This window comes from Prionailurus bengalensis, chromosome B1, assembly GCF_016509475.1.
Source record: "Prionailurus bengalensis isolate Pbe53 chromosome B1, Fcat_Pben_1.1_paternal_pri, whole genome shotgun sequence".
NCBI lineage: Eukaryota > Metazoa > Chordata > Mammalia > Carnivora > Felidae > Prionailurus > Prionailurus bengalensis.
This window is the reverse complement of record NC_057344.1, coordinates 25,441,508-25,464,783: the sequence shown is the minus strand read 5'-3', so window position 1 is coordinate 25,464,783 and position 23,276 is coordinate 25,441,508. Positions and strand designations below refer to the sequence as shown.

Genomic DNA, 23,276 nt, shown 5'->3' with positions numbered 1-23,276 from the left:
GCTTCACTGACCTCAGCCTTCAGTTAGTTTTTGATTTTCCTCCTGGGGACAGGAGGGGGGTAAGACATGAAAAGGCCACCAAGCAGAGGTTTATATGAATGGAAAAGGAGTATACTTTCTACTATGAAACTCAGTTCAGCAGCAAAACAAACAAACAAACAAACAAACAAACAAAAAAACCAAGGATGAATGCCTAAGAGAAATCGATTCCCTCCATTCCCGCTTTAACGCTAGCAAGGACATTTCCAACAACATTATCTCTTAATAGGCAGTCATTTTCAAGATGCTACTCAAATGTTTTCACTGACATCTGGAAGAGAATTTTCCCTTAGAAATATTATTTTAAAATACTTCCCCTGAAGAGAGCATTATTCACTATAGTCCATGGAAGCTAGAAAATGGAATGCCAGATTCCTTCCCCAAATGTTAAAGACAAAGGCTCAAGTCTCCATTCACTGCGCCCCAGAGGGGGGAACACAGAAACCACTAATTTGTCAACTTTGGACCCTATGATTACAGCCCTATGTGAGTCCCTTAGGACACTGCAAAGTAACTGCAAGGCTCTACACAGCCACCAAATACTGTTTCCTAAATTGAATCAACTCAAGCCAAGCATATCTCCCTCAATTGCACGTGACAGCCATGCACACCTGGTTGGAATCCTAGCTCGGCCACGTACAGCCAGTGACCTTCCGCAAGGAATGGAACTCTCCCGAGCCTCGGATTCCTCATCTGTAAAAGGGGAATAATCACATGGGTCTTTCTGGAGCCGCCGAGGTGAAGGTTAAACGTGCAATAAGGGCAAAGTACGTGAGAAATTTTAGCTTCTATAATATTATTACCATCCTGTCAAAAGTCTGTGGGTTTTTTACAAAAATTAAAAAGGAGCGTTCATACTAGAGAAGGGTGACTATTCCTTGTGAGAGACGAAAAGACGATGCACACTAATATACACGCAAGCCTTTCTTCCCGTGCACCACAGCAAGGAAGGTTTAGTGAAAAAAAAGTTAAGACAGAGTAGGCCTAATTAAAGAATCCCCAGCAGGACCACTCCCTACTCCTTATCACTGATCATGATAATCCTTAACAACAACACAGGATCGCACAAGGAAAAGGGCAGACAGACAGGAAGAGCCCTTCTCGGCTGGGAATCTCCCCCCCTTTCCATTAATTAGATTTCTGACTAATTTGAGGTTGAAAGAAAACACCACTGATTGCACTCCTACCAGCAACCCACTCCCATAAAGCAAATTTTAATCTTACAGCACTGTCTTTCTTAAAAGAGGAATGACCCACAAGTCTCGGAATTCCTGATAGAAGGACAATTGTGAACACCGCTCCAGAAAAGCATTTTCCTCTTAATTTCACAAGACGAACTGGGGACTGCGCTTTTTGAGGACACAGTGTTTGGATGTTAACGCTTTATGGCTGGGCATTAGTTCCCCCTGATAACCACAGCAAGGAACCACTTGCTAGGTCCTACACTTTTGAGGTCCTAAATGCCATGCACATCATTCCTTTGCATGGTATCCCCACAACTCCAGAGTTTAAGGACAAATCCTGTTAAAATGAGCACTCGATGAAACTCAGGAATCACCATGTTTAGAAATTAAATTCTCTCCTCTACTGGATCCCAACTCTTAGACTTCTAATCACTGAACTATGCGAACAAAAAATCAAGATCACCTTTCTCCCCAGGTCTGCTTTGTAATTTTGAGAACAGGCTTGGCATGACGTGAGCCTTGATGTCCATTACACTTCGGGGCCAGGTTTGACTAGGGTGTTCTAAAGCTCTAAGAATTCGGTCTTTAGTGATCTGGCAATATCCAGAGAGGAAGGGGAAACATCTGAAGTTATTTTTACTTTTGCAAGTCTTCTGGCTGTACAGGGAAAATGCTAGGGTGGGTCAAGTATTGTCTGGAGCCCTTCAGGGGCTTTTTTTTTTTTTTTTTTTTTTTTTGCATGGCCTCATTTCCGTCTTCCTGTTGCTAGGAAGGAGAGTTAAGCATGAGAAACTCGTGTTTACAATACTGGACCATCCTGTCCAGCACAAGGCTCTCTTCAAAAATGCACGATTCACTTCACCCACTGTACTTTGGATGCCCCCATTCTTCTGGACCAAATCGCCCTTTCCTGAATATTTTCAAATAGCATATTTACCTGCCTCGGTCATAAAAATAACCACTCTCATGTTAACATTGCATCATGGCTTAAAATCTCCACAGGGACACCAAGGGAAAGTCAAGTACTTATTTTTATATTTCGAACCACCTCTTGGAATCCCACCAAGACTCTGACTGGAGGGCATCTTCATGGGGCCTCCCATATCCCCTCTAAGCCCCACGCTGGTTAAGAGTTTAAGTACTACATACACTTTTTCACTCACTTTACAGTCATAACTCATTTAATTGTAACATGTTTTCCTATTAATCTGGTATATTCTCCAAAAGCAACCAAATATCCCTTTTTAATGGAAAAACACCCTTAAATTTTGCTTAGTTCTTTGAACTATAGTATTGAACAATAACAAAATAAGAAACAAAAAAAGGCTTTAGGTTAAAGGGCAACTGGCCTCTCACCTTCCCTCCACAACTCTAGGAAAATCCTCTAGCTGGCCTAATGGATGAAAACCTGGAACGCTGCCTTCAATTGGCCATAGTCAATTGCTTAACTGTTCGACCTTTTCACTCTGAAGGAGTAAGTGGTGTTTCTCATAAGATCTAAAATTGGTAAGTTAAAGTCACAGATTAAGTCACTGAAACCATATTTCTCATCCACTCTAGGGAAAGATTCAAGTGGGAAGCTACTTATTTTGATCCCGTGGAGTCAGGAAACAAAGTCAGTCCCTGTTCTTGAGTTTCTGGCCAGCTTGGTGTGTAAGGTGTCACTCAGCCTGAAGCAAAATAAAATCTCTCTCTCTTTTTTTATTTTTCTTCTTTTGGTCAAAAGCAAACTTTTAGAGCAGCTGGGAGAGAAAGTCAGTCTGCTGTGCTTCATTTTAAACACTGAACAGTAGTGCTAATGAAAAAAATATGCAGCCAGGCTCAGGCCACGCTGTAAATCTAGTGTGCCACAATAAAAAGTTAATACATGCAATTGCCAACATTTTCTCAGAAAATGTCTTGAAATAACTTCTGAACGCACATCTGCTAGCTATTTGACACTCATTCCCCAGGACTTCAGTTCTTCTATTAGGGGGGCTGTTGACTTTCAGGGCACCCCTCTGGCCATCTGCTACAGTCTGCAAGCCAAGATGGCACTGGGTGCCTCCATTAATTCCACACTTATGGTCTGCAAATTATCTCTGTGGAGGACCAGCCTGCAGTCCAGATGGATGCCGAATTAGTCAACCTCTTGGAGCTGCTGATAGATTTACATTCAGAGTTCTGCCGGGCTATTATTTTCCCTCATCCCTTCGGCAAACAGAGTTTGGAAAAAAAAAAAATGTAATTTGAGACTCAGTATTCTACCTTCACCAGAGCTGTGAATTTTTTTCCACCCAAATGCGTCATACATGCCACCCTCACGAATCTTTCTGTAGTGGAGGGCTGTGCCTAGGCTGCTTTGCTCCACCGCACCACCGAGGGCCGAAAGACCTTCCGAATCCTGAGAATGAACCGTTTGCTATGTTGGGTGTAAAAAGGCTCACTCAACACTAGGGTGAGGCAAGGCTTTCTTCGCCGAGGTGCAGATTAATAACTATATGCAGGCGTTTCCTTCCACAGTGATAAGCACAAATTGGGAATTTGTGAACCATCAATACCAGGCACGGTACTAAACGCTTGTATTAGCTCATTTGATCCCCACAACCTTCTCGCGTGGTAAATACAGTTATTACCCCTGAGATGCAGACGAAGGAGGTGCAGAGAGGTCTCAACACTTCCCAGATGCGCCCAGCGAGCAGGCTGCGGACCTAGGTTCCTACTTCGCCAGGCTCACCCTGGTCTGTTTTGATTCACCTCGCACGCAACAGGGGATGTACGCTGGAAAAATGAGCGGATTTGCATAATCTGCAAATTACACGTGGCAGGGCCAATTTGCTGTGGCCAGGGGAGAAACTCCTTCGGAAGGATCAAAGTCTCAGCCGGTGACGTCGGAGATGGGGACAGGGACACAGAGGCAGCGTGGGACAGCGTTCCCAAAGGCCGTGACTTCGCTACGCAAAAAGTCGGGCGTGCTTCCTTCCTTCCTCTCGCCCGCCCAGGGACTCGCCCCGCGCTGGCGCCTCCTCCGGAGACAAGGGCGTGGGCATCTCCACCCCGCATTTTAGGAAACCCGATTCAACGCCCCAGCACGTGAAGGCACCCGGCAACCTTCCCAGCAGGCGCCCCTCACACGTAAGCCAAGGGGCTTGCAACCCTCTCCAGGGGCCAGCAGCCACCAAAACCCTTTCTAAGTCTGAATTACTTTCCAGCATTGAAAATATTTGAGCAAAAACCGTTTGAAACTAAAACAATGATTTTTCCTCAATTTACTTTCAAGCAGTTAAAAAAAACAACAACCATTTTCAAGGGTCACTGCGGCTTGAACATCCCCAAATAATAAACTCTCAGGGAGTCCACACCGATTTCGGACTTGTATAGTGAAGGGCTGTAGTCACGGAGCCCCGAACGTCCCCGGAAAGGCGGTCGCGCAGCGCCTCTGGGAACCAGAGCCCTTCGCCTGGGACTTAGAGCAGGGCCGCCGGCGCGGCCGGGCTGGCAGCCGGCCCTCCGTGTGCCCCCGCCGGGTGTGCACCCACAGCCCCAGCGGGAAGTTAGCGTGGGCTTCAGTTCATTAGTCGCGGTTGCCCCCGGCCCCCAGCCCTTCCAGGAGCCCACCGGGCGCGCCGTCCCGTGACCCCGTAGCAGTGAGTTGCCAGGAGTCATTACCCGAAATTAAGACCTCCCTCCCCAAACCATGACGCTCGTTTTTCCCACACTCCACCTCCTCCACTCCGAGAAATTTGGGCGACTCGGTCCCGAGCTTCCTCGGAAAGCCTTTTAAAAGCACAGAACGACAGGCACCGACTTGACAAGGCGGGGTGACATTTCCTCCGCGGCGAGTCCCCTCCGCAGCTGGCTCCCGCAGCTGGCCCGACGGCAAGGCACAAGTCTAGCTTACGTGTTAGGATCATGATGTCCGGCTTCTCCCTGCACATCAACAGCGGCGAGGGGTTGCGGGAGCGCGGTGGGGAAGTCGAGGCAGCTCAACTCCCGCGCCTGCACCCACGGCGGCACCCGAGACACGCGCGCTGGCGGTTCTTAGCGCATCCTTGCTCGCCCCTCCGCACCCCTCGCCACGGCCCCAGAAAGAACTCGGCGTTTTCCAGAGGTCAAAGAGAGAGAGAGCTCAGGAAGAGGGGCAAGAAGCACGGGAGCCGTTGCTCCTGTTGAGGAGAACTTCGGCCATGGCCGGGTCAGGAGCTAAGCGCCTTCGCTCCAGCTGCTGGAGCGCTCTGCCTCCCGCGCGCCTCTCCGGCCGCGCCCTCCCGCAGGGCCCGCCCCCGAGGGGAGGGTCTAGGCTGGGCAGCTTAGCCTCCTCCGCGCCTCCTAAGCAATGGGCCGCAGCTTCTGACGGTCCTCAGGTCCGAGGCCCCGCCCCAGACCCCGCCCCTTGTTGCTCCGCCCGTCACCTCCTCCAGGCAGCAGGAGAGCCAGCCACAGCCACTGGCCGTCCCCTGACCCCGCCCCCCCGGCCCCGCCCCCGCGCCTCCACGGCCCGGGGCTGGAATGTTTTCCTCTGGCCTCCACGTCTGCAGGGGGAAGCTTCCCGAACTGTTCACTTGTGGGCCTCCGGGGTGAAGGCAAAGGCTGTAGCCTCGAGGCATTTACTTGCGGGGGAAGCGTGAGCTGGACTCTGAGATATCGCGCACTTTCCCTCTTTTTCTTGATGGCTTTGCACACTTAAAATTATCTCTATGATTTTGCCTTACATCCTGGCGGGAACCGCATAAATTTGCAGAAAGGAGGGGAATCAGGGAGGTAGGGATGAATCTAGAATGGGAAGAAGAATACCTGTCCCTTGGACAGTCATTCATTGCGAAAGCTTGCAGGGGTACAGGACAAGTGTAAGTAATTATCACTGCTCTACAGAGGGATTGGGTTTTTACTCAGCACGTGTTGACTCTATTGTGTACACAGTGTTTTCCAAACTATGGACCTTGGGCCTCAACCCAGTGCACCTCCTGTAACTAACTGGTAGGACCAGTCGAATATACCAGAGAATCATTTTTAAAAAATATTTATTTATTTTTGAGAGAGAGAGAGAGAGAGAGAGACAGAGCATGATTGGGGAGGCACACAGAGAGAGGAAGACACAGAATCGGAAGCAGGCTCCAGCCTCTGAGCTGTCAGCACGGAGCCTGACGTAGGGCTCGAACTCATGAACCGTGAGATCGTGACCTGAGCTGAGGTTGGCGTTCAACCAACTGGGCCACCCAGGAGCCCCACCAGAGAATAATTTCCGATGGTGATAAGCTGCACTTTTACAAATCCTTCGGTGATTCTGATACACTGTAATATGAGGGCCCCTGATATAATGGAAAGCCTCATTTTTAAAGATCACAAGTGAATACAACCTCTGAAAGATATTTAAAAATTCAGACTGGGGTTGCATTACTTTGGGGCTAATTGGTGCTTTCTGTCTATTACCTCTGGTCAAAGAAAACTATTAAACTCATTCATTCAACAAATTCATCAAGAGCATTTATTATGTGCCAAACATTGTTCCAGGCTCTGGAACTATGGCAGTGAGCAAAAAAGAGAAACTTCTCTTCCCTACTAAAATTTACTTCCTAGTGGGGAAGATGCACAATAAATGAAGCAAATAAATGAAATATTTAATAGTGTCTTGGATGGAGATACATAAAGGAGGGGAGGGGAGGGGAGAGAGGAGTTGTGGGAAGGTCTCTTTAAATAGGGTTAAATGCAAATGGGAGACTAGTCTGTCTTAATTATGGTTTAAAATACAGAAGACATACAGAAGACACTTTTTCACTCCAGTTTTTTAAAAGCAATAAAAATGCTAATTCTACCACTGGCTCTCTAATGTACCCAAATCAGAATGCTGGCTCTGGAGAGTGGCCTTGCAAGTTTGGGTTTCTATTCAACAGATATTTCTAGGGCTTTTACCTACTTACAACTGCTGGGGACACCAAAGTAGGCAAGGGTCTGCCCACCTCTGCCTGCTCAGAGTTTACATCTGGCGGGGAAGCAACAAGGGGGCATGTGAAAAAGAGGTGCTGTGAATGTCCAGAAAGTAGAGTCCAAGAAGGCAAGAAGAGCTGCCCTCTGAAGTTTGGATGCTGGGGGAACCGTCAAAATGCCCACAGTTGCCAGCAAGGTGGAGTGTGATTCCAGGGGAGGCTGGAAAAGTAAGGGCAAGAACTTTTCAATTCCCTGCGTGACTGTGTTAAGGATTGTTTCATCCTTTCCAGTTATTGATAGTGAGAAGCCATTTTAATGGATGAAGGCATCCCCTGGCCAGATCTGCAATTTTGAAAAGACCACTCAGGCAGTAGTGTGTACTTTAAACTTAGAAAATAGGAATACACCTCCTAAACATACTAATTTCCCTTATTTATTAAAAATCCAAACTCTAAAAATACAGATATTCTAAGCATCTCCCCCAAAGCATATTAACTCTCAGAATAATTTCTTAATGTTTACTAGTAGTTGTGTGAAGTTACATTCAATTTAATTAGGTTTCTAGGAGTTTGTGCAATCCCTATACAACCACCCCCACTAAGTATCTGAGAATAAAACATGCTAATCTTTTCACCTCTTCTTGCTCAAACTCCATTCCTTTCTCCTTGGTTATTGATGATGCCTTCTCTGGATCTTCTCTAATTTCATCACATTTCTCTAGAGGTTCCTGTAACATGGATTTCTCATCATCTAATAATACTAATAACTCCAAAAACATTATCCTTGGTGAGGTATTGTTTTGCATGTGGCCTTCACTGAATCTCTTCACCTTCTTCCATTCTTTGGTTTATCCACAGCCTGTGTCCTGAGCCAAATCCCACTTTTCATCGTTTTAATTCTTACTTTTAATAGAAATGGATGTGCTACATTTTGAAGGCTGCCGCACCTGTACAACAGTGGTTGAAAGCAGGACTTTTCTGGTCGGGCCACTTAATAGCCAAGTGAGGAATACATTATATTCCCTCTCAAACTTCAGTATCTTCATCTTTAAAAAAGGAGGTTGAACTAGTGCCTATCTTCTGAGGTTTTTAAAGAGGATTGAATAGGGTAATGCACATAAGTGCTCAGCACATAATAAGCACTTGGTGATGTTAACCATTATTATTACTATTACTAAGGGGGCACATCAAACAGAAACATGAGGTTTCTATTTAAATAGTCATCCAGGAGAAGACTAAAACAAAACAAAATGAGATCTTGACTTTAACCTGGATGAATCTAAGGCACCTCTACAAACTAGGGGAAGGAAGGAGTGGAAAAGTCATTAAGAGTATCAACAAACAGTGGTGATTTACCAGATGAAAGAGGGTCCCGGGGATAATGCCGACTCCTTCCCCTTCATTTAGCCTTCAACTCATCACCCCACGTTTCACTTCTTCTGTTGTAGGCAGATGACAGTAGACTAGGCTTGTTGGCTAAGTTGTGTTAACTGACATTGGGTATTGAAACACTGGACTCTGAGAGGCAGGGATTAAGTGGCCCATTTCCCCACCAGCAGTCTATTGTCCTCCCAAACCCCTTCAACCCATGACAAGAAAAAACCATCACAAATTACACCAGGTTTTGTCGCCACAATTCGACACAAGAACAAGGGCCTGTGCTGCTTACTTGCTGCCATGTTCTGAGTTTGGTCATCAGGTTCATGGAAGCTGTTCACTGGGATATCCTATCGTGTGGATGTTTTCACATTCCACTGTGTGTTATCAAGGCAAGAAAAATCACATCCTAAATGACAGAAAGCTAAGTGACTCTGGCTCCTACTCTATATTAATGATTAAGATTAGATACCATTGATATTGCCCAAGGACATCCTCTAGCATTTTCTGCCACTATAATGCATCTTTTTTAAAAAAAACTCAAATGTCTACAGACACTCAGGCAGATAACACTGGTGAGGAAAGCAAGCCACAGTGGGGTGGGGAGGCCTGGGGAACCCAGCTCTCCCCAAGGGGCAGGATCACTCAGGCTCACTTGATTGTTGGCCTGTGTTAACACAGCTACCCCATGGTTCTGGGTTTAAAGAGTTTTCAAGAGCCTCCTAGCTTTCTATAATTTTATTTCAAGCCTCCCAATTTCTAGATGCTGGCAACTACTTAAAAATCTAAACTAATTCCAAGTAATTGCAACTTTGAGCTTCATTTAGCTCCAGGGCAACTGGTTTAAACCTCTGCTCTAGTGATATGAAGCAAGCAGTGTCTTTGGAAATGTATTTCTCTCCCACAGGAACTCAAAGCTGCCTGAGTTTGGAAAATGTTGTAATATAATTTGTGTTCAATGGGGCATTGTGAAATCAGTGTGGAAAGAAATTATTTGTAATGTTCAAAGGAAATATGACAAATAATAGAAAGTTTTTGAAATAATTTTTAAACAGTATTCGATTAAGAGAAATAACGAAAGGGGCGCCTGGGTGGCTCATTTGGTTGAGTGGCCGACTTTGGCTCAGGTCTTGATCTCACGGTTCGTGAGTTTGAGCCCTGCTTCGGGCTGTGTGCTGACAGCTCAGAACCTGGAGTCTGCTTCTGATTCTGTGTCTCCCCCCTCTCTCTGCCCCTCCCCCACATGCGCTCTGTCTCTCTCTGCCTCTCAAAAATAAAGAAAACTAATAAAAAATTTTTTTTGGGGCGCCTGGGTGGCGCAGTCGGTTAAGCGTCCGACTTCAGCCAGGTCACGATCTCGCGGTCCGTGAGTTCGAGCCCCGCGTCAGGCTCTGGGCTGATGGCTCAGAGCCTGGAGCCTGTTTCCGATTCTGTGTCTCCCTCTCTCTCTGCCCCTCCCCTGTTCATGCTCTGTCTCTCTCTGTCCCAAAAATAAATAAATGTTGAAAAAAAAATTAAAAAAAAAATTTTTTTTTTAAAAAAGAGAAATAATTACATTTGAAATTTAATGACTGTCCTTAAAATACGCACTTATGTTTAAGTTTCCATGGCAAAGCCTGGGTTCTTCCCCCACTGTCCACCCTGGTATTTAACCTTTTCAGAAGTGTGTAAGGGGCAACTCGGTGGCTCAGTCAGTTAAGCGTCTGACTTTGGCTCAGGTCATGATCTCACAGTTCATGAGTTCGAGCCCTGGGTCAGCTCAGAGCCTGGAGCCTGCTTCAGATTCTGTCTGTCTCTCTCTCTCTCAGGTGTCTCCCTCTCTCTGCTTCTCCCCTGCTCGTGCTCGGTCTCTCCTTCTCTCTCAAAGATAAATCAAGATTAAAAAAAATTTTTTTAATTAAAAAAAAAATGTTTAAAACCCCAATGCTGGAGGTATCAGATGGGGAAAGAAGAGGAAAAGAGAGGGCTAGTCAGTGAAATAGATTCACCCCCTTTAAATTTTATTTAGAGTAGTTCTCTTGTTCAGTCAGACCTTTTTCGATTATGTCTTCTGAACAACTTAAAAGTTTAAAATATGGGGAAGGTGACCAAGTCTACCAGTGATATTTTTAGAGGAGCGGGGAGTCCCTTGTTCATGCATAAATGTAAGATAAATCTACCTTTGAGATAATCACTTAAATCCCATATGAACCAGCCTGGCATAGTGCTTTCATCACCCAACAATTTTTTATTAGACCCCGGAAAAGGCAGTGTGCTGGTGAAGCAAAAATGAACATGAATCAATACATCCTGGGGATGGACTATACAGCATGACGACTGAAGCCACTGTACTAGGTATCTGTAAACTGTTAAGAGAGTAGATCTGAAAAGTTCTCATCACAAAAAAAACAGTTTGTAACTATGTGTGGTGACCAATTGAACTAGATTTACTGTGGTGATCATTTTGCAATATATACATATATATACATGTATATATAATATTTATATGTAATAATATAAATTTATATTATAATAATAACATAATTTTGATAATAATGTATTTAAATAATATATGTAATAACTTATAATATAATATATATAATAATTTGTAATAATATATATGTATATATAATATTTCAACTCTGAAATTAATGTTATATGTCGATTATGTCTCCATAATCGTTGTTGTTCATTAAATTCATTCATTCATTAAATGTTGTTGTTCAGTAAATAACAACAACAAAAGAACATGCAGAGAGGGCCTGGAGGAGAAAACTCTTAGGTGCAAAGTAGGTACAGATACAGTTCTGTAATAGTTCAGTGGAGGGTCTGAATACACTGAAATCTCAATCCTGATTTGATAAATCAACGGACACTCTTTCCTGAGATAACTACAATATTTACAGTAGAGTTTCCTTTTAAAGACAATTTCATTTAGCAGCTCAGGTACACGATTAGCCCAAGGCCTCGGGGCTCAGCATGCAGGGAAGGAGGGAGCCCAGAGGGTACTGGCACCAAGTCAGAGCTCTTGCCCCTCCCAACTTCCATTTGGTCTTCACCAATGACTGCTCTGATTCTTTCATGTGTGCTCTGAAGACACAAAGATCAAGCTAATACAAAATAGAAATTGCCAGGGCGCCTGGGTGGCTCAGTCAGTTAAGTAACTGACTTGGGCTCAGGTCATGATCTCACGGTTCATGAGTTGGAGCCCCACGTGGGCCTCTATGTGGACAACTCAGAGCCTGGAGCCTGCTTCGGATTCTGTGTGTCCCTCTCTCTCTGCCCCTCCCTGACTCACACTCTGTCTCTCTCTCTCTCAAAAAATAAGTATTTAAAAAAAAAAAAAGTAGAAATTGCCTCCATGAAAGAAACTGGGCTACTTTTCCATCGAATTAGCCAATTTTATTTTAATTTTTTAATGTTTATTTATTTTGAGAGAGCCAGAGAGGGCCTCGAACTCAGGAAACCCTGAGATTTGGACCTGAGCCAAAATCAAGAGTTGGATGCTTAACAGACTGAGCCACCCTGGTGCCCCTGAATTAGCCAATTTTAATGGCATCCTTTGATTCTTTGTCTATTCGGACATTTAATAGTGTTTGGGGGCTGGCGGCAAATAATTCATTGAAAGCTCAGGATGGACATTATTTTGTGAGTACTAATAATATTTAATCCTTTGCTTTCTTATTATTTAAATTTTACGATTATAAAATATCCATTGCTAGAAAGGTTAGAAAACATGGAAAAGCATAAAGAAAAAAGTTAACCTTCTCATAATTGCACTGAAATAATTGCAGACATCTGTATTCCATTTTTAAAAAAATTTTTTTTAACGTTTATTTATTTTTGAGACAGGGAGAGACAGCATGAACGGGGGAGAGTCAGAGAGAGAGGGAGACACAGAATTTGAAACAGGCTCCAGGCTCTGAGCTGTCAGCACAGAGCCTGATGCAGGGCTTGAACTCACGGACTGCGAGATCATGACCTGAGCCAAAGTCGGATGCTTAAACGACTGAGCCACCCAGGGGCCCCTCTGTATTCCATTTTTATGTCTATCCTCCCAGTCAGGTTTTTAAGTACAGATATTTTGTTGTATAAAATTGGGATCATAGTTGATATTGTTTTGTAATATCTTATTTCATTTACTATACCTGAAGAATGTGACTTTTTATAGTTGCTTCATTATTCTATCTTATGGGTTTCTCCATAAATCAATTAATCAATGTTGGGGTGTCTGGGTGGCTCAGTTGGTTGAGCATCTGACTCATGAGGTCATGATCCCAGGGTTGTGGGATCGAGCCCCATGTTGGGCTCTGCACTGAGCGCGTAGCCTACTTAAGATTCTCTCTCTCTCTCTCTCTCTCTCTCTCTCTCTCTCTCTCCATCTCTCTCAAATAAAAAAATAGGGGCACCTGGGTGGCTCAGTCAGTTAAGTGTCCGACTCCAGCTCAGGCCATGATCTTGTAGTTTGCGGGTTCGAGCCTGGCATTGAGCTCTGTGCTGACAGCTCAGAACCTGGAGCCTGCTTTGGATTCTGTCTCCTTCTCTCTCTGCCCCTCCCAACTTGTGCTCTCTCTGTCTCCCAACAATAAATAAATGTAAAAAAAAATAATAATAAAATAAAATAATATAAAATAATATAAAATAAAAAAATAAAATAAGCAAATAAATGTTTCAGCATTTTATTTGCTGCACATTCTTGTATAAGAAATTTCAAAGAGGCAAGAATGATAATTTCTTCATGAAAATTCACTTATGTACTTTGAACTAAGAGGCTGCAGGGTATTGGGACATTTGATACATATTTCTAAACTGTCACCCAAAAACTTTGTGCCTATCTTACATTTTACCAGTGTTTGAATGTTCTCATTTCTCTCCACTTAAGTATTGCCAGCATTATAATTTCCATTCCTACTGCTATGTTAATGAGCAAAAAGGTATTATCTCATTACTGTTTAAGTCTACATTTTTTTGCATACTAAACTGGCTGAATTTGCTTTACTGTAGTAAAATATACCACTTTAGCCATTATTAAATGTATAGTTTAGCAGCATTACGTCCATTAATGTTGTGTAACTATCACCACTATCCATCTCCAGAATTTTCTCATCTTCCCCAACTGAAACTTTCTATTTCTTTAACAACAAGTCCCCGGTCTGCTACCCCACCCCCAGCCCTTTGGGACAGGGTTCTACTTGCTGTCTCTAGCAACTGGACTATTCCAAGTACCTTATGTAAGTGAAATCACACAGGGGTACCTGGGTGGCTCAGTAGTTTAAGCGTCTAGCTCTTGGTTTCAGCTCAGGTCATTATCTCACAGTTGGTAAACTTGAGCCCCACATCAGGCTCTGCGCTGACAGTGTGGAGGCTATTTGGGATTCTCTCTCTCCCTGTCTCTCTGCCCCTTCCCTGCTTGCTCTCTCGGTCTCTCAAAAAAACAAAACAAAGCAAAACAAACCAAAACAAAAAACAAACAAAAAAGCGCAAGTGAAATCATACAGCATCTATTCTTTTGTTTCTGGTCCTTTTGTTACACTGGTTGAATATTTTCATATTTATTAACTAGTTGTATTTTTTAAAATTGCCTATTTAATCCTATAGTTCTTTCTTGTTCAATGAAGCATTTTGTCTTTTGTTACTGATTTAAAAATATTACTTATATATTAGGAACATTAACCATTTGTAATTTATTATAAAAATATTTTTACTAGTTTCTCATCTGCCTTTTAAGCTTGTTTATTTATGATACTCAGAAAAATTAACAAGATTCAAACAGAATTCAAAGGTCTTACTTATTTGTTTTTTTTCAATTATTAACTAGGCGTTTACTTAAGTAGTTTCTTCTATACAATTTGAAGCCAGAAATGCTGACACAAAATCAATTTGCAAAACAAGGTCATTTAATGTCTGAGATATTTTGCTTTATTTTTAATTATAGGTTTCATATTTTACTCAAATATTCTAGCTGTCTTATTTGATTTTTCTATCTGCCCTAACATCACATAGAGCTGTCTTGCATAGAGTGAGACTCCATCAAAGCCTCTGCAAAAAAGGTAGCAGGGTCAGGGTCAGGGTACCAGATGGAGACCTAGGGGCATTGAATTTTTGAGAAACTTTTTGACTTTCAACTTCTAAGTGCAGTGTGTGTGTGTGTGTGTGTGTGTGTACATATGCATCTACTAATAAAAAAATCTTGGGACATCCAAGAACTTTTCTGGAACTAAGTACAACATCAGTATGGTCATTTTAGCTTTTAGCTTTGTGGGCAAAAAAACTATTTTTAGTATTGATCTCTACCATCTTGTTCAAAGGAACCATTTATTGGAAAGATATTCCAGGCTATGGATTGGAAGAATTAATATTGTTAAAATGTCCATACTACCCAAAGCACTCTACAGATTTAATGCAATCCCTATCAAACTACCAACCGCGCTTTCACAAAACTAGAACAAATAATACTAAAATTTGTGTGGAACCATAAAAGACCCCGAAAACCAAAGCAATCTTGAGAAAGAAGAACAAAGCTGAAGGTATCACAATCCCAGATTTTAAGATCTACTACAAAGATGTAGTGATCAAAACAGCATGGGACCAGCAAAAAAATAAACACAGACCAATGGGATAGAAGAGAGAACCCAGAAATAAACCCACGCTTAGATGGTCAATTAATCTATGACAAAGCAGCAAGAATACACAATGAGGAAAAGGTAGTCTTTCCAATAAGTGGTGGTGGGAAAGTTGGACAACTACATGCAAGATAATGAAACTGGACCACTTTCTAACACCATAGACAAAAATAAGCTCAAAACAGACTAAAGACCTAATGTGAAACCTGAACACATAATCCTAGAACATAGGCAGTAATTTCTGACATTAGTGTTAGCAACAGTTTTCTACATGAGCCTACCAAGGCAAGGGAAACAAAAGCAAAAATAAGCTAGTGGGACGACATCAAAATAAAAAGCTTTTGCACAGTGAAGGAAACCATCAATGAAATAAAGAGACAACCTACTGAATGGAAGAAGGTATTTACAAACGATATATCTAATAAGGAGCTAATATCCAAAATATATAAAGAACTTATACAATTCAACACCAAAACACCTCCAAACAATCTGATGAAAAAATGGGCAGAGGATCTGAATAGACACTTTTCCAAAGAAGACATACAGATGGCCAACAAACACATCAAAAGATGCTCCACATCACTAATCATTGGGGAAATGCAAATCAAAAACACCATGAGATATCATCTCACACCTGTCAGAATGGCTAAAATCAAAAAGACAAGAAATAACAAGTGTTGACGAGGATGTGACGAAAAAAGAACTGTCACGAATTGTTAGTGGGAATGCAAATTGGTACAGCCACTGTGGAAAACAGTATGGAAGTTCCTTTGAAAAGGAAATACCATATAATTCAGTAATATCACTACTGGGTATTTACCCAAAGAGAAAAAAATACCAACTTAACACAATATATGCACCTCAGTGTTTACTGCAGCATTATGTATAATAGCCAAGATATGGAAGCAACCTAAGTGTCCATCAGTAGATGAATGGATAAAGAAGGTACGGGGCAGGTGTGTGTGTGTGTGTGTGTGTGTGTGTGTGTGTCTATAAAATATATAATAGTATATCGAGCAGCCGTAAAAAAGGATGAGATCTTGCCATGAATGGACCTAAAGGGCATTATGCTAAGCAAAATAAGTCAGAGAAAGAGAATACCCTATGATTGCACTCATATGTCGAATCTAAAAAAACAAAACAAACAAACAAGCAGAACTATAAATACAGAAAACAAACGGATGGTTGTCAGAGGGAGGGGGTGGGGAATGGGTAAAATGGGTGAAGGGGAAAGGGAGACACAGGCTTCCAGTTACAGAATGAGTAAGTCATGGGAATAAAAGGGAATACAGTCAATATGATATTGTACTAGCATTGTATGGTGACACGTCGTAGCTACGCTTGTGGTGAGCATAGCATAAGATAGAGAGAAGTTGAATCATTATGTTGTGCACCTAAAACCAATGTAATATTCTTTATCAACTATACTCAAAATTAAAATTTTAAATAGTAAAGGAGCCATTTATGTGGTTCCTCCTACTTTGACTTTTAAATTCATATCCAGATGTCATTCTAAAGCATGCGCTCAAAGAAGATTCTCAGCCATAGTTTTGAAAAGTTGAGTGAAATCACTGATGAGTTTGTTTCCACTAAGGAGATGCTTTGCGTTCATCTGAGTTGTCATGTGTTGCTATTTCTTCACAGTAGACTGGGTCCTATAATAGTGATACTATGGCATGGGTTTGAGCAATGCCTGAAAAAAATAAACGGTTCTTTTCCTTAGCTGCTAACTACAGCATGTTGGTCATTACAGTGTTATTTCTGGAAACCCCTACACAGCTCCAGATCATTAACTTACTTTAATAGCCGACAGGAGAATGGGGCTGCAGTTTGCCGTCAAGCTTGGCTTTCCATGCATAACCGATTCAGTCAATTATCTGATATGGATTCAGTTGAATTAAGATGCATTTTGGGGGGAATTGTAAGGCAACAAATTATATATTTTTAAAAGGAGACCTGGCAGTAAGACTCATGAACGGGGGAAGAGTGATGTTTGAAGACTTGTTGGGAGAGTTTTATTGTTGAACAAACTACTTCTGTACTGATTATTGACATTTTTGGGGTAAGCTGACAAAACATATAAAAGGCAAAAAAAAAAATCAGAAAAGCCTACTTAATTTCAGGACTGAGTTCTCCAGATCTAAATTTAAAAAAATGAATCCGTGAGGATCCTAAGGTCTATGCATGTGTAGACTAGGGAAGAGTCTTTATATCAGATATAAATCATGTTCCTAACCTGGTCATAGATACTATCCGTGGCCTTGAGTTGCTCACACAATAATATCTCTTTATTCTTAGTTTATTTTTAAAATATCACAAAATATATGATATATAATATACTACATATTAATTATCTATAAATAAAAATAGATATAATTTACATGACAGAACAAGGATGCTGGATCATTTAACTCAGGATTTTAAGTTTTAGATACAATATAATTTGGAGGTAAATATTATTATTACAGATAAGGAATTCAACTTAGGTTACATAGCTCGCTTGATTTCATACTTCTAACAATTAGGGAAGCAAGAACTTGAATCTGGTTCTCTTTGTAATGATGATTATGACCAGGGCTTTAAAGTCAAACTATGTGAGTGGGGAGCACTATTTCAGGTCTCCCCTTTACTCAACTGTAAAATGAAGGGATTGCACCAGATGTTCTCTCCGGTCCCCCCAGCTTTAGGTTCTAGTTTGTCTTGAACTACGGTGTAACACTGTCTTTATGTTCATTTTCACTTCTTTGTATGAGGTTCTAAACACATCCAGCATTTAAAAACGCTACTAATTAAACACAAAATGTTGGAAAGGAAAAAGCATCTGTTCTGTAGGCTACCATGACTCACAGCAATTCAGAATAGCAAACTGTGGTCCATTGAGTGTGCTATTGCAAATCCCAGGACTGTACCTGCCACAGGGTAGAACCCTTTCCCCTCGAGGGCCAGTTTCTCGGGTTTCCTAAGTGCGTGCCAGAACCACGCTTTTCAGAAATCCGTAAGTTAAGCTCTTCTCCTTTCTGGACAAGCCTCCTCTACTGTCACTGAGGCCTCAAAAGGTATGTGGTGTTGTGTCTACACTTGCTTATGAAATTTGGACCATGCAGCAAGGGCCTTCACTCAAATGACTTTCTTAAAAATGAACTCTTTTTCTCCTGTGTCACTGCTCTGATTTGCCATTTATATTTGGATTGTAATCATCCCCCCCGGACTTTCAAAATGGAAGCTTGGTATCGCCATTTGTGTGATTTCTTTCACACTTTTCACTAAGAGTGGCTTTCCAACTTCCGTGCACTTAATCGCTCTTTGAAGAAACCAATCGTAATTATTAGAAAAGAATACTCAGCCACCGTCCCAACACATTACTCTTAGAACACTCTGGATCCAAGCCTTTCCTTGCAGGGACACACTTGGAACAACTACCAAAACTAATAAAAAGTGACAAACACACGTGCTGGCTGCCTTGTTTTCTTGCACCACACCCCACTCCATCGAAGTCATTATGTAGTCTGTCTGGGATGTAATAATATTCTACATTTGCACAGTTCTCTTAGGTAAACATTTTATCTCCCATAACATTCAATAATTGAACAAGATATTTTGTTGCATGTTCTTCTTTCACCTTCTGTCGCCTCCAACCAGCATAACCTCTTGCATTATCAACACCTTCCGCCAGAGCGGTACACTTGCTACAATGGATGAACCTACACTGACACATCATAATCACTCAGTGTCCATAGTTTACATGAGGCTTCACTCTTCTTATACATTCTATGTGTTTGGACAAATGTATCATGACACATATTTACCATGACAGTATTATACAGAGTAGTTTCACTGCCTTAAAAATCCTCTGTTCTTCAGGGTGTCTGGGTGGCTCAGTCTGACTTTGGCTCAGGTCATGATCTCATGGTTGACAAGTTCGGGCCCTGCATCGGGCTCTGTGCTGATGGCTCAGAGCCTGGAGCCTGCTTCAGGTTCTGTGTCTCCCTCTCTCTCTCTCTCTGCCCCTCCCCCTCTCATTCTCAGTCTTTCTCTGTCTCTCAAAAATAAACATAAAAAAAATTTTTTTTAAGTCCTCTGTTCTTCACCTAATATTCATTCTTCCCTCCCTCCTAACCCCTGGCAACCACTAATCTTTTTACTGTCTATGCAGTTTTGCCTTTTCTGGAATATAAAACAGCTTGAATATAAAAGGCAAACAAACAAATATGTTGGAGGGGTTGGGGTTAAATGAGAAAACTCTGTACCTTCCTCTCAATTTTGCTGTGAACCTATATCTTCTGGAAAATATAAAGCTTATTAAAATATATATATGAAAGAGGGTTTAGCAGAACATGGACTATTGAATGATAAGGTCAAGTATAAACAATTTGGTGTTCTAGAAGAAGTTAATATAAAGACTTTCGTAGTGGCTGAGGATTTTTCAGAACCAAAGAAAGATATAAATCCACAAGTACAGGAAGCAGAGTATACCAGGCAGAATAAATACAAAGAAACCCACACCTAGGCACCATTTAGTGAACCTACAGAATACTTCAGAAAGAAAAAAGAAATCTTAAAAGCACTGGTGAGAAAAGATTACCTGAGGAAAATGACAGTTCAATTGATGGCATACTTTATAACAGCAAAACACAAGCCAGAGAACTTGGGAATATCTTCAAGTTGGGGGTGGGGAGGAGGGTGTCCAGGAAGTCTGTAAGAAGGTGGGTGTAAGAAGTCTGAAGAACGAATGTGAAAGCCAGTTTCAGATAACTAAGAATAGAAGGAGTCGCTAATCAATACAACTTTACTAATGGAAATCTTGAAGGATGTATTTAAAGGGAAAAATGATCTCAAAGGTTGAGAGTCAAGAGAGAATGGAGAGCAAAGAAACTGGTAAAATGCAGGTAAGCTGAAAAAAACTGCAGAGAATAGAAATAATAATAATAATAACAACAACAACAATAATAATAATGTCTGATTTGGGGGGGCTTAAAAAAGACAATTATAGGGATAACAGTCAGGAATAAATAATTAAAGTATTCTAAGGTGCTTGTATTTGTTTATTGAATATGCATAGCAAGATTTCAAGAATCATCTTTAACTTTTTTTTATGTTTACTTATTTTTGAGAGAGAGAGAGAGAGACAGAGCACGAGCAGGGGAGGGGCAGAGAAAGAGGGAGACACAGAATCTGGAGCAGGCTCCAGGCTCTGAGCTGTCAGCACAGAGCCTGATGTAGGGCTTGAACTCATGAACTGTGAAATCATGACCTGAGCCAAAGTCGGATGCTCAACCAACTGAGCCACCGAGGTGCCCCTGAAGAATCATCTTTAAAAGAACTGAAATAGTTAGTAGGGGGAAAATGTGGAATAAGAAAACAAAGAGATTTAAAATTTTTGAAGTGAGAAAGGCAGAAGACAAAGATATAGGAGAGAGTAGGTCAAGTTAAAAATACACATAAATGTCCAAATAGATCAGCATTTATGAGTAATAATAATAAATATAAATGGTCTCAAGTTGCCACTTAAAAGCCAAACCTGAGAGATCAGTTGGTCTCCAATAAAAATATAAACGAAGATAAAAATAAAAATCCAGCTATGTATTAACTTGAGCTACGTCAAAACCACTAGGATATGAAAAGATACACAGGGCAAATATTAAGCAAAAGAAAATTAGGGTAGCTACATAGACAGAAATAAAAGTCTACAATTCAAAAAGAACTATAAGTGGTGAAGAGAGCTGCTACCCAACACTAAAAAAGTTCATTTGATGACTAAAATAAAATGATTCTGAAGCTGTGTGCCCTGAATAAAATAACCTCAAAATCTACAGAGCAAAAATTGGTAGAATTGGAGAAAATGACAAATATCATGGTGGGTGATTTCTAGAGACTTCTCATAATTTTGGATAGGTTGAGCAGACAAAAGAAAGAAAAAGTAAAATAGAAACATTTTAATAATCATGTGTATATTTCTGAATCCATTGATTAGAACACATATATTCTCTACACTGTAATACTAAGACCACACAAACAAACAACCATTGACCATAAACTAAGCCAATGAGCAAATCTTAACAAATTTCAAAGTGCTATCAAACTGACCACTGTGGTGGTTCTAAAACATGTGCAGAAAATCTTCTGCAATCTTCTCCTCAAAAAGTAGAGTCAATGTTCCCTCTGCTTGAACCCAAGTGGTCCTGTGACCTTCAATGACGAGAGTGTGGTACAAGTAATTCTGATTTACTTCTAAAATGGTTTAGAAAAGGTCATGTGGCTTCAGCCAGTTTTTCTTGAGAGATGTTTGGATATCCTGAGTCCCTGATGGGCAGAAAGAACTGGAAAGGCAAGAGAGAGAGGCCGATGTCGGAGGAACTCCATTTTAGCCCGTGGCTGTTTGAGGTTTCCCAACCGAGGCACCAGACCTGTGAATGGAGAACCCTTTGAGAGACCCCAACCCTCACTACCATCTGACTGCAACTGCCCTAGAAACCCTGAGGAAGAACCGTCTTTTTGAGTCTGTCGACTTCTAGATCCATGAGCAAAATAACTGCCATTGTATCATGCTACTGTCTTGGGTCTTGTTATGCAGAGAACAGTTGTATTCTCTGACTGAAATGTAATTAAATAACGGCAGTATGCATTGTAAATGTTTTAATTCAATTTATAAAGGTACGAAGTATCACATGATTCAAGAAGAAATCATACTGAAAAATTTAAAATACTGAATGATCATGAAAGTACTGCATATTGAAAACTTGTGGGATATAATGGCAACCAGTATTTGATGACATGTATAAGCTTAACTGTTCATACAAGCAAAGAAGAAAGGCTGCAAATGAGAGTGTCCAGCTTAAAAAATAACAAAAGAATAAACTCAAAGAAAACATAACAAAGGAATTAATAAATAAAAGAGTAGAAATTAATAAAACTAGAAGGGATGAGCAAGCATGGAAAACAGCAGTGAATAAGCAAACTGCAAAATGCTTAAACTAATTACTAATCGACATGCAAATGGATACCATAATTAGCTGACATTTTACATACACCGGATTTACAATTAAAAAGTCTGGCAATGTCTGGGGCGCCTGGGTGGCTCAGTCGCTTAAGTGTCCGACTTCGGCTCAGGTCATGATCTCATGGTTCGTGGGTTCGAGCCCGACATCGGGCCTGTGCCGACAGCTCAGAGCCTGGAGCCTGCTTCGGATTCTGTGTCCCCCCTCTCTCTCTGCCCCACCCCTGCTCATGCTCTGTCTCTGTCTTTCAAAAATGAATAAACAACAAAAAAAATTTTTAAAGTCTGGCCATGTCAATTGTTGCCGAGGATGTGGAATGATGCTAGTGGATGTGTCTATTGGCACAACTCCTTATAAAAGCAATTTTACATTTATTTTAAAAGTGAACATTAACTATGCTATGATCCAGCAATTCTGCTCTGAGGTATGTATCCAAGAGAAACTCTGGTATAACTCAAAAATGTTAGCAGTAACATTGTATTAGGAAAAACTGGAAATAATCCCAACGTCCATCAAGTGGAGAACAGATCTTTTATTTATTTAAAAAATTTTTATTTAAAGTTTATTTATTTTGAGAGAGACAGAGAGATAGGGCAGGTGAGTGGGGGAGGGGCAGAGAGAGAGAGGGAGAAAGAGAGAATCCCAAGCAGGTTCCGCACTGTCAGCACAGAGCCCAACGTGGGGTTTGAAACCACAAACTGTGAGAACATGACCTGAGTAGAAGTCAACAGCCAGATGCTTAACCAACTGAACCACCCAGGTACCTTGAGAATAGATCTTTTACACCGGCATATTTTCACAGTGAATGACATACGGCAGTGAAAAGAAGTGAGCTATAGCTTTGTGCGACAACATGGATAAATCTCCGCAACAATGTTGAATGCAATACCAGGACTGAAAATAAAATGCTTATGTGGTAAAAGTAATTCACAAGATGGGAAGGGAATGCTAGATTCAACATTCAGGATGGTGACTGCCTCTGGAGCAAGGCAGGGAGACAAGCTGGGGAAGAACTCAGCTGGGTAGCTTTAACAGGAAAGGTAATATTCCAGATCTTCAGCTGGGTTTTGGATTAACAGCTGTTATATTATTATGTTTTATAACTGATATTCACATATATTTTCTTGTTGGTAATAAGATTAAAAAAAATTTCTTTTTCTAACGTTTGTTTATTTT

General features: G+C 41.4%; 1 protein-coding gene across 9 annotated transcripts in view; it reads right to left on the bottom strand.

The window, feature by feature from the left end:
* DLC1 (DLC1 Rho GTPase activating protein) overlaps nucleotides 1–23,276 on the bottom strand; it is a 428,030-nt gene that overhangs the window by 41,650 nt on the left and 363,104 nt on the right. Inside the window, exon 1 of one of the 9 annotated variants that reach the window (XM_043560375.1) lies at nucleotides 4,927–5,578. The exons of 7 other annotated variants lie outside the window; for them this stretch is intronic. In XM_043560375.1, coding sequence (XP_043416310.1) covers nucleotides 4,927–5,140 — 214 coding nt within the window. In that variant the 5' untranslated portion in view covers nucleotides 5,141–5,578. Of the gene's footprint in view, nucleotides 1–4,926; nucleotides 5,579–23,276 lie in introns of those variants that run through there. One more of the 9 variants, XM_043560391.1, reaches the window with a different exon arrangement.